This window comes from Anguilla rostrata, chromosome 15, assembly GCF_018555375.3.
Source record: "Anguilla rostrata isolate EN2019 chromosome 15, ASM1855537v3, whole genome shotgun sequence".
Classification (NCBI taxonomy): Eukaryota; Metazoa; Chordata; class Actinopteri; order Anguilliformes; family Anguillidae; genus Anguilla; species Anguilla rostrata.
Window position 1 is genome coordinate 5,198,687 of NC_057947.1, and position 11,262 is coordinate 5,209,948.

Here is an 11,262-nt window from a genome sequence, read left to right on the forward strand (position 1 = left end):
AGGTGAAGGCTGAAGGAGAGCAGTGGTTGGTGGGTGAAGGCTGAAGGAGAGCACTGATTGGTGTGTGAAGGCTGAAGGAGAGCACTGGTTGGTGTGTGAAGGCTGAAGGAGAGCACTGATTGGTGGGTGAAGGCTGAAGGAGAGCACTGGTTGGTGTGTGAAGGCTGAAGGTGAGCACTGATTGGTGGGTGAAGGCTGAAGGTGAGCACTGATTGGTGTGTGAAGGCTGAAGGTGAGCACTGATTGGTGTGTGAAGGCTGAAGGTGAGCACTGATTGGTGGGTGAAGGTTGAAGGAGAGCACTGGTTGGTGTGTGAAGGCTGAAGGTGAGCACTGATTGGTGTGTGAAGGCTGAAGGTGAGCACTGATTGGTGGGTGAAGGCTGAAGGTGAGCACTGATTGGTGGGTGAAGGCTGAAGGAGAGCACTGATTGGTAGGTGAAGGCTGAAGGAGAGCAGTGGTTGGTGGGTGAAGGCTGAAGGAGAGCACTGATTGGTGTGTGAAGGCTGAAGGTGAGCACTGATTGGTGGGTGAAGGCTGAAGGAGAGCACTGATTGGTGGGTGAAGGCTGAAGGAGAGCACTGGTTGGTGTGTGAAGGCTGAAGGAGAGCACTGATTGGTGTGTGAAGGCTGAAGGTGAGCACTGATTGGTGTGTGAAGGCTGAAGGTGAGCACTGATTGGTGTGTGAAGGCTGAAGGTGAGCACTGATTGGTGGGTGAAGGCTGAAGGAGAGCACTGGTTGGTGTGTGAAGGCTGAAGGTGAGCACTGATTGGTGTGTGAAGGCTGAAGGTGAGCACTGATTGGTGGGTGAAGGCTGAAGGTGAGCACTGATTGGTGGGTGAAGGCTGAAGGTGAGCACTGATTGGTAGGTGTAGGCTGAAGGAGAGCAGTGGTTGGTGGGTGAAGGCTGAAGGAGAGCACTGATTGGTGTGTGAAGGCTGAAGGTGAGCACTGATTGGTGGGTGAAGGCTGAAGGAGAGCACTGATTGGTGGGTGAAGGCTGAAGGAGAGCACTGGTTGGTGTGTGAAGGCTGAAGGTGAGCACTGGTTGGTGTGTGAAGGCTGAAGGAGAGCACTGATTGGTGTGTGAAGGCTGAAGGTGAGCACTGATTGGTGGGTGAAGGCTGAAGGAGAGCACTGGTTGGTGTGTGAAGGCTGAAGGTGAGCACTGATTGGTGTGAAGGCTGAAGGTGAGCACTGATTGGTGTGTGAAGGCTGAAGGTGAGCACTGATTGTTGGGTGAAGGCTGAAGGAGAGCACTGGTTGGTGTGTGAAGGCTGAAGGTGAGCACTGGTTGGTGTGTGAAGGCTGAAGGAGAGCACTGATTGGTGTGTGAAGGCTGAAGGTGAGCACTGATTGGTGTGTGAAGGCTGAAGGAGAGCACTGGTTGGTGTGTGAAGGCTGAAGGTGAGCACTGATTGGTGGATGAAGGCTGAAGGTGAGCACTGATTGTTGGGTGAAGGCTGAAGGAGAGCACTGATTGGTGGATGAAGGCTGAAGGAGAGCACTGATTGGTGTGTGATTTGATAGCAGCTCAGGCAATGGTATGAATCTCTTCAGTGCAGGCTCTCTCTCTCCATCCTGGTGGGACGGTCATGTTATGCCATCGCTGTCATGGATAAAGTGGATGCAAGATAAGAGGCTCACCGTCCTCCAAAATAATGGTAATGACTCTGAGCGGGCCTGTCCCAACAAGGCGCCTTTAAATTTCATACTTGTCACATCAATATAACATCACAGTTCACAGAACTGGAGTAGGTAATGTCAGTGTGATCTAATTTGCACACCATGCAAGAGTTTGGTAACCTGTAGGTATAGTAACCAGTCATAGGGAGTTCACAAACTAAAAATGAATGATGGTGAGTCTGCTAAAATGAACACACAGAAGCATTTTTTATAAGCTATTTCAGCACCAAGTGTATTTGTATTAGGTTAAGAAAGGAATAGCAAAAACATGCATCAATTTTGTGTATTCCAGTTTCTCAGTCAAAAACAGTTAATGCTCACTTTTCAATCACGGAACTATTCCATATCAAACACAAGTGGCCAAACTAGAAAAAGTACAGTAGCATCTCTTCAACTTTTTAAATGATAAAAAAGGTGCTGCACCTCCACCAGATATTTACGTCCATCTTTGGGAACAAAAAGCACAACACCCAGTTCTGTGTAAGCTTGTATAAAAATCTCAATTTCACTCACAGAATAAATATGCTTTGTGGGTATAATACTATTTCATCTTGACAAGTCGGACCAGAGCCAGGGGTGCATTCAAAAAAGGGCTTATGGGAGTCCAGAGATTTGGGATTTTGAAATTGTATTAGCCAAACTCCAGACTTCCTCTCCCATCAGCCATTTTGTGAACTGCTGTGGAGGGACTTTCCTAGGAATCCTTCACAGGCTACTGACGTCAGGCACCCACAGGTCAGGTGACTGAGCTCCTGGGAAAGCCCCTCAGCTCCGTCCGTGTCGGCACGTTTACGGGGGCGGGTCCCGAGGGGGGGGTGGCAGCGCGTCTGGAGGGCGGGGCCCGTACGCCGGAGCGGGCGTGTCAGTCTATGGGCAGGACCAGCTTCTTTCTCAGCGTGTATCTCGGCTCCGGCATCTGCTTGGACTTCAGGTAAACGCCGGTGCTCACCGCCCGGTTAACTCTCGTCATGATGGTCAGGATGTCCTCTTTCCTGCAACATACCGCATTGGGCATTATGACTGCTGTGTGGCTACAGTGATCACTGATTCCACTGAAAAGGAATCCTCACCAAAATACCACTTCTCAAAGCATTATATTTCTTTCATACAGATATCCCTGTATAGGCAGTATATTTCATATATTTCATTAGGTCTGAATAGTGTTCACTGTGTGAACTAAACTGTGTTCTTGGCTAGAAATAGCTGTACAAAATAAGTATTGTACCTTACTGAACCTGTGTTTAGCAGTTGTCTATGACCATGAAATGCACTTTTTGTACGTCGCTTTGGATAAAAGCATCTGCCAAACAAATGTAATGTAATGTAATACAGATATATATATTTGACGGATGGCTCTCCCTACTCACTGCTCACAGCCCCTGACCAGCTGGCGGCAGAGCTCCTGGATGAAGATGGATCCCTGCGTGACGCTGCGGAAGGACCGGTAGTCCTCCACCGTGGCCATGCCCAGCAGGAAGTCCGAGTCGTCGGGGACCGTGTCCGGCACGAAGCTGCTGGCGTCCGCTCTGTAGGCCTCTTCCTCCTCCTCCTCCTCCTCCTCCCCCACCCCGTCGGCCTGGATCAGCGCCCCGCGCTGCAGCTCCTGCCCCTGGCAGGCCTGGATGAAGAAGAGCTTGGGCTTGAGAGCCAGCGTGGGGCAGTGGGTGCTGGTGAAGGGGAGGGTGAGGGCGCGGATGGGCACCGACGTGCCGTCCGCGGCGTGCACGGAGCCCTTCTCCCCGTGCGAGAGCACGCAGCAGACGAACACGCCCAGCTCGCTGTGGTCCCGCTTCCCAAACTCCCGCACCACCTCCCGCAGCTCCTCCCCCGTCAGGTCCCTCCGCTCCTCCACCTCGAAGTGCAGCCTGGAGAACACCGTCCGCAAGAGCTCTACGGAGGGGGAGAGGGAGGATGGAGGGATGGAGGAGAGAGGAGGCAGGGAGGGACAGGGAGGGAGAGAGAGAAAGAGAGAGAGAGGAGGGACAGAAAGGTAAAATCTCCATTTTTTAAATTAGGGCAACCTGATTAACTATAGGGGGTCGGTGGTACCCAATGAACCATGGACGTCGTGCTGAATGATGAACCCAACCGCCCCCCAGGTCATGCTCCAGCCGGTTATGCGCAATGCTGTAGACCACTGTGGGCGCTGGCATGACTTGCACTTGGCAGCTGCCCATTACAGCTGGGGCACTGTAATGGGCACCCATACCGTGATGCCCATTACAGTGCCCCAGTAGGACGGATCTCCCCGCAGGCCCCTCGGACGGTCCTCACCCGCGTCCCGGTCCGTGCCTTTACGGTCCCCCAGGAACTGCCCCCTCGCTCTGGCCTCCTCAAAGCTGTAGTTGTTGATGATGAGGCAGTAGCCGAGTGGCTGGCTGCTTGTCTTGTAATAATCTTCCAGGTCCTACGGGTAGAGTAATGACCTCAGTGGCTTGACATGCAGAAATTGCTACTTGCTACCTGTGCTACGTCTGGAGTGCCGCAGATGCAACGCCGATGGTGCGCATCGTACATACAAGTAAAATCTGCATTCTACATGAAGTTATGCATATTAGATGTTAGCATTGTTGGTGCTTCCTAAATGAGTAAATCTTTTTTTGCAATTTTCACAAGTGAAAAATACTAACTACACCAGTACGATATATTAGCATTGCTGGTGCTAGCTAAAGGAGTAAGTCTTTTGGCATTAGCCTTAGCTTGTGCTTTCATTAGCTGTGATGTACCTCATCAGGCGAGTGCCTCGACGCAGCATCCAGACACAGGCTCGTATTCTCTCCAGAAGAGACACTGGCAAGAGGCACTGGAGCGAGAGAGAAAGAGAGAAAGAGGGAGAGAAAAAGAGAGAGAGAGAGTGAACACACCTGGAGGGCAGGAAGAACACAGGGAGAGAGTGAATCTGTCTGGCGGGTTACAGAATATTCCAGATTGTTTCAATTACTTCACATGCGCAATCATGTTGCTCCTGAAACCATGAGGTGTGGGGATTGGGGCAGTGCATAAGGTGGTGAGGGGGAGGTGGGGGTGGGGGTCAGTTGCAGAAACTCACGACTTGGGCTGGAAGCTGGGACAGAGGGTCCGTGGGGCTGCTGTTGTACTCTGGGCTGCAGGTTCGAAACAAACATGAATGAATCCCTAAATGCAAATAATATGCAGTGTCCTCCAAAATGACTGCCACTCTTCATAAAAATGAGCAACAAAAGCTGTATAAAATAAAGAATACAGGTAACGAATGAGCTATATAGCATGTTAAAAATTCAGTTTTTTTTTTAATCGTACAATTGCTCACAGAAAGTTTTCAACAAGAAGTAATTTTATTTCTTGAAGATAGGTGTCAAAATGATTGGCCTGAAAGTTTGCATTGGAACAGAAAATGAGCTTGTTGGCCTGGTATTCTTGCGGTGGATTTGCCGTTGGAAAAAGGACGCTTTTATATTGAAAGGGAAATATGGGGGTGATCTGTCAGGATGCTTTGAATCTACAGGTCCTGGAGCTCTTTTTAAGGGCAGTGGAATCATAGGCTGGAACAAGGACCATTTTTCTCTGACCCTCCTGGTATTCCCCCAACACCCCCCTCCCACAGGATGCTAAAACTTGGCTGCAACTGGGAAGCTACACCTAGCCGCAAGACAAGCGTCCCAAGTGTACCAGTGAGAGGAAGTCCCAGGGCTCACAGAACAAACCTGTGACTCCGAGTTTCCACGTACTGGGTATTCCCGGCCTGGGCCAGACTGCACAGTGGGGCCCCCTGCTGGAAACAGGACAGGCATGTGTGACAGGTATGAGTGACAGGTATGAGTGACAGGTAAGAGTGACAGGTATATGTGACAGGTATGAGTGACAGGCATGTGTGACAGGTATGAGTGACAGGTATGAGTGACAGGTATGAGTGACAGGCATGAGTGACAGGCATGAGTGACAGGCATGAGTGACAGGCATGAGTGACAGGTATGAGTGACAGGTATGAGTGACAGGCATGTGTGACAGGTATGACTGACAGGCATGTGTGACAGGTATGAGTGACAGGTATGAGTGACAGGCATGTGTGACAGGCATGTGTGACAGGTATATGTGACAGGTATGAGTGACAAGCAGGTGTGACAGGTATGAGAGACAGGTATGTGTGACATGTCCGAGTGATCGGTGTGAGTGGAGTGCGGAGGTGTGTTCTCTCACCTGCCCGCTGTGCTGCGTACTCTCGGACTTTGGCAGCCAGCTCCCTGTTACATTCCTGAAAGACCCGCTCCAGCTCGTCCACGCTGTCCTCCCTGAGCATGTCCTGCTTCTCCATCTCCACCAGGACATCCAAGAAGCTCTGCGAACATTAAGACCCAGCTGTATTAGCTGCAGCCTGTGGTACTGCCTGCACTAAGACCCAGCTGTATTAGCCGCAGCCTGTGTTACTGCCTGCACTAAGACCCAGCTGTATTAGCTGCAGCCTGTGTTACTGCCTGCACTAAGACCCAGCTGTATTAACCGCAGCCTGTGTTACTGCCTGCACTAAGACCCAGCTGTATTAGCTGCAGCCTGTGTTACTGCCTGCACTAAGACCCAGCTGTATTAGCTGCAGCCTGTGTTACTGCCTGCACTAAGACCCAGCTGTATTAGCTGCAGCCTGTGTTACTGCCTGCACTAAGACCCAGCTGTATTAGCTGCAGCCTGTGGTACTGCCTGCACTAAGACCCAGCTGTATTAGCTGCAGCCTGTGTTACTGCCTGCACTAAGACCCAGCTGTATTAGCTGCAGCCTGTGTTACTGCCTGCACTAAGACCCAGCTGTATTAGCTGCAGCCTGTGTTACTGCCTGCACTAAGAGCCAGCTGTATTAGCTGCAGCCTGTGTTACTGCCTGCACTGAGACCCAGCTGTATTAGCTGCAGCCTGTGTTACTGCCTGCATTAAGACCCAGCTGTATTAACCGCAGCCTGTGTTACTGCCTGCACTAATACCCAGCTGTATTAGCTGCAGCCTGTGTTACTGCCTGCACTAAGACCCAGCTGTATTAGCTGCAGCCTGTGTTACTGCCTGCACTAAGACCCAGCTGTATTAGCCGCAGCCTGTGTTACTGCCTGCACTAAGACCCAGCTGTATTAACCGCAGCCTGTGTTACTGCCTGCACTAAGACCCAGCTGTATTAGCTGCAGCCTGTGTTACTGCCTGCACTAAGACCCAGCTGTATTAGCTGCAGCCTGTGTTACTGCCTGCACTAAGACCCAGCTGTATTAGCTGCAGCCTGTGGTACTGCCTGCACTAAGACCCAGCTGTATTAGCTGCAGCCTGTGTTACTGCCTGCACTAATACCCAGCTGTATTAGCTGCAGCCTGTGTTACTGCCTGCACTAAGACCCAGCTGTATTAGCTGCAGCCTGTGTTACTGCCTGCACTAAGACCCAGCTGTATTAGCTGCAGCCTGTGTTACTGCCTGCACTAAGACCCAGCTGTATTAACCGCAGCCTGTGTTACTGCCTGCACTAAGACCCAGCTGTATTAGCTGCAGCCTGTGTTACTGCCTGCACTAAGACCCAGCTGTATTAGCTGCAGCCTGTGTTACTGCCTGCACTAAGACCCAGCTGTATTAGCTGCAGCCTGTGTTACTGCCTGCACTAAGACCCAGCTGTATTAGCCGCAGCCTGTGTTACTGCCTGCACTAAGACCCAGCTGTATTAGCCGCAGCCTGTGTTACTGCCTGCACTAAGACCCAGCTGTATTAACCGCAGCCTGTGTTACTGCCTGCACTAAGACCCAGCTGTATTAGCTGCAGCCTGTGTTACTGCCTGCACTAAGACCCAGCTGTATTAGCCGCAGCCTGTGTTACTGCCTGCACTAAGACCCAGCTGTATTAGCTGCAGCCTGTGTTACTGCCTGCACTAAGACCCAGCTGTATTAGCTGCAGCCTGTGTTACTGCCTGCACTAAGACCCAGCTGTATTAACCGCAGCCTGTGTTACTGCCTGCACTAAGACCCAGCTGTATTAGCTGCAGCCTGTGTTACTGCCTGCACTAAGACCCAGCTGTATTAGCTGCAGCCTGTGTTACTGCCTGCACTAAGACCCAGCTGTATTAGCTGCAGCCTGTGTTACTGCCTGCACTAAGACCCAGCTGTATTAGCTGCAGCCTGTGTTACTGCCTGCACTAAGACCCAGCTGTATTAGCTGCAGCCTGTGTTACTGCCTGCACTAAGACCCAGCTGTATTAGCCGCAGCCTGTGTTACTGCCTGCACTAAGACCCAGCTGTATTAGCCGCAGCCTGTGTTACTGCCTGCACTGAGACCCAGCTGTATTAGCCGCAGCCTGTGTTACTGCCTGCACTAAGACCCAGCTGTATTAGCTGCAGCCTGTGTTACTGCCTGCACTAAGACCCAGCTGTATTAGCTGCAGCCTGTGTTACTGCCTGCACTAAGACCCAGCTGTATTAGCTGCAGCCTGTGTTACTGCCTGCACTAAGACCCAGCTGTATTAGCTGCAGCCTGTGTTACTGCCTGCACTAAGACCCAGCTGTATTAGCTGCAGCCTGTGTTACTGCCTGCACTAAGACCCAGCTGTATTAACCGCAGCCTGTGTTACTGCCTGCACTAAGACCCAGCTGTATTAACCGCAGCCTGTGTTACTGCCTGCACTAAGACCCAGCTGTATTAGCTGCAGCCTGTGTTACTGCCTGCACTAAGACCCAGCTGTATTAGCTGCAGCCTGTGTTACTGCCTGCATTAAGACCCAGCTGTATTAACCGCAGCCTGTGTTACTGCCTGCACTAATACCCAGCTGTATTAGCTGCAGCCTGTGTTGGGTGTTGTCAGTGTTTGGCCCTGCATTCGTTAGGTACTCACTGTGCAGGATTCAAGTCTGTTTCGAGGCAGCCGCAACAAGAACTTAAAGGATTTGAGAGTCTCCTCCGTCACATTTTCTGAGAGTTCATACAGCATCTTCCTGTGACAGAAAACATGTCTGGGTTAGCTTCTCAGTACAATTTACCCTTAACAATCTATTCAGCTAAAATTACCCCCTACACCTCTCTTCAGCTAAATTTACCCCCTACACCTCTCTTCAGCTTTACACCCTAACTTACACTCAAATTTACACCCTAACACCCCGGTCAGAACTTTCACCCTCCATTCAGCTATATTTTTAATCCTTTGTTTACCCTGGCTAGCCCTGTATTAAGAAATCCTTTTGTCAAGGGACCAAGCAATCACATCGTATAAAATGCAGCGCAGTACCAAAACGACCGTGAAACAGGTAAACCGCATTAATGATCTTACAGGCGATCGGCGTCTCATCCACAGTTTACTCCTGTAAAAATGGGTGCGTGACAGCAGCAGGCTGACCTGTAGGGCGAGACGCCGCAGTACGCGCCTGCCTGTTCGCGCAGAGAGTCCTCCACCTCCCTCTGCGAGACCTCCAGGACCCGGAGCAGGTCCAGGCGGCGGATGGTGAGCAGCAGCTCCGCCAGGAAGAGGCAGTCCTCTCCCAGCAGCCCGTGCTCCTGCAGCCGCAGGAAGAGGTCCTGCGCGGCCTCCACCGTCTCCAGCTGCTTCTGCGGCACGTGGTCCTTGCATAGGAACTTGAGTTCCTCCACTTCCTGTGAGTCCAGGTCACTGTCGATCTTGAGCAGCAGGTCCACGTCCATGCCCACGTCCATGCCCCAGTGCTATGGCTGCAGGGGGAGGGGAGGAGAAGAGAGGCAGTCCCAAACACTCTGACAGGTCAGACCTATGCGGCATCTGACCAATCAGATCCACTGATTCACATGTCTTGAGCTAATTTGTTAATACAGGTGGACACAAGTAAAGATGGTGAACAAACCATTCAGATGAACTGAGTTATTGATGTATCAGAGCAGATGTGGTTTAATTTAACAAAAGCTGGCTCCTACCCATTTAACTGTGACTCCTGAAGCCTAACCAGGTGCCCTAAACTGAGATATGCTGGGAGGCTGTACACCGGGCCTGTGCACCCCCCTCCTTGAGCCACTTTTGGCTCTCTCTCTCTCTCTCCTCTCTCTCTCTCTCTCTCTCTCTCTCTCTCTCTCTTTTCTCTCTTCTCTCCTCTCTCTCTCTCTCTCTCTCTCTCTCTCTCTCTCTCTCTCTCTCTCTCTCTCTCTCTCTCTCTCTCTCTCTCTCTCTCTCTCTCTCTCTCTCTCAGTGTTTGTGCGTGTAGTGTAGTGTGCATGTCTAGTGGTGAGGAGTCTACAGATGAGGGCTGGACAGTAAGAAAAACAGGCTACTACTGCTCAGTATAAGAGGAGGCACTGTACTCTTAAAGTCAGCACTGTTGCAATATTTTGTATTCATACTGCTTCCTGTTGCAAATGAGATCTATTACCAAGCTAGCATAGGTAACTGGCAAGGCCTCATGTACACTTTTTTGTGAGTTCCCTATTAATGGAGACACCCATGAATAGAAATGCAGCGCCACCATTTAGCACAACACTGTAATGTTTACAGTGTTTCATACTGTGTGCTGTTGCCTCTTTAAGCCATAGAAACAACCGCCACGTCGGGGGTCGCGAGCCGTACATTTACTGTCAGTAAAAGACCACTTTGGAACTCTGGAGAACATTCATTTCAGTAATTCAGTGTGAGGATTTAAGCTACCTAATTGAGGAAAGGAATACAGTGCTACGCCACTGGCGCTTTATAACTTAAGAACAAGTTACTCTGTTATTTACTCAGTATACAGTCCACTCTCGGCATTGATTCTACATTTAGTTTAAAATGTACTGAACAAATAGGTGTAAACACGCCGCACAAAAAACAATGAAATCACGAGTTGGGAAATTGAAAGACAATAAAAGCTACCAGCAACCACCATTAAGACAACGATACATTCACCGATTATGTAGTTCCGCTAGACTTAACTTTAAAATGCCACTGCTCGGAGTGTACTGACCACTATAACACTGCTTTAAGAAATCAATAATGGATTGATAATTCAAAGCCGTTACAAGTCGGGTGTCCCAGTAATGCCAAAACAAAATAACAGTTGAAACTTGTGGCATAGCATTACATTTCATAAACTTGTTCCGTGTTGGTATTTTAACCAGTCGTTCATTAACTGTAACGTCCGGTAGAAAGCGACAATATTTTCATACAAATAACGTTCACTTACCGGTAACTTGTTCACAAAATATTGGGCTCTCTGACCCACATGAAATGAAAGCGCGATAAATTATCTAGAGACTTAAGTTATTCGTCCCATGAACTTCCTTTTTTCTTCCAGTTTCACTTTGGGACTAATTTAGCAGGAAGTTTGCTTTGCGAATACAGCGTGGCGTCATTGGTAGTTCCTACTCGTTTATCCGGTTCTGAACTTTCTGTCTATCGAAAATTTTGGTTTGAAAGTTTTGCCCATTCAAACTTACAAGTCATTACCCTGACCTAATCTAATTTAAGATGGAACACTTGGACTAAAACATGTATTGCTTTATATAGCAGATTCATATACTGTCACTCCTAGAGGACTAAGCATGTTGGCATTCGGTAAAGAAGAAACATGAGTAGCACTCTAACACGTCCTCTCAATTCCATTGACTCTAGCTTGTTGTTGCTACACTCGGACCACTTAAAAAATCACCAATTAACC

General features: G+C 49.8%; 1 protein-coding gene across 2 annotated transcripts; it reads right to left on the minus strand.

The window, feature by feature from the left end:
• Window positions 1-1,956: 1,956 nt before the first annotated feature.
• LOC135241254 (caspase-8-like) lies at window positions 1,957-11,205 on the minus strand. 2 transcript variants are annotated; one of them, XM_064311486.1, is made up of 10 exons: window positions 10,789-11,205; window positions 9,006-9,334; window positions 8,508-8,607; window positions 5,864-6,002; window positions 5,371-5,435; window positions 4,737-4,791; window positions 4,414-4,490; window positions 3,962-4,094; window positions 3,055-3,577; window positions 1,957-2,679 (listed from the first exon to the last, which is right to left on the minus strand). In XM_064311486.1, the coding sequence occupies exons 2-10, from the start codon at window positions 9,317-9,319 to the stop codon at window positions 2,550-2,552; spliced, it is 1,536 nt and encodes a 511-aa protein (XP_064167556.1). In that variant the 5' UTR covers window positions 9,320-9,334; window positions 10,789-11,205; the 3' UTR covers window positions 1,957-2,549. The 2 variants fall into 2 exon arrangements, with proteins under 2 accessions (XP_064167556.1, XP_064167555.1); XM_064311485.1 differs by having other exon boundaries at window positions 5,371-5,438.
• Between the last annotated feature and the right edge of the window lie 57 nt (window positions 11,206-11,262).

What these genes read in the sequence shown, in the direction of transcription:
- LOC135241254 (XM_064311485.1), bottom strand. Translation starts at nt 9,319, where the DNA reads ATGGACGTGGGCATGGACGTGGACCTGCTGCTCAAGATCGACAGTGAC. An exon ending in ACAGACTTGAATCCTGCACA is followed by an intron (nt 6,003 to 8,507) that starts GTGAGTACCTAA and finishes TAATGTTCGCAG; the next exon opens with AGCTTCTTGGATGTCCTGGT. An exon ending in CGAGGCACTCGCCTGATGAG is followed by an intron (nt 4,095 to 4,413) that starts GTACATCACAGC and finishes CTCTACCCGTAG; the next exon opens with GACCTGGAAGATTATTACAA.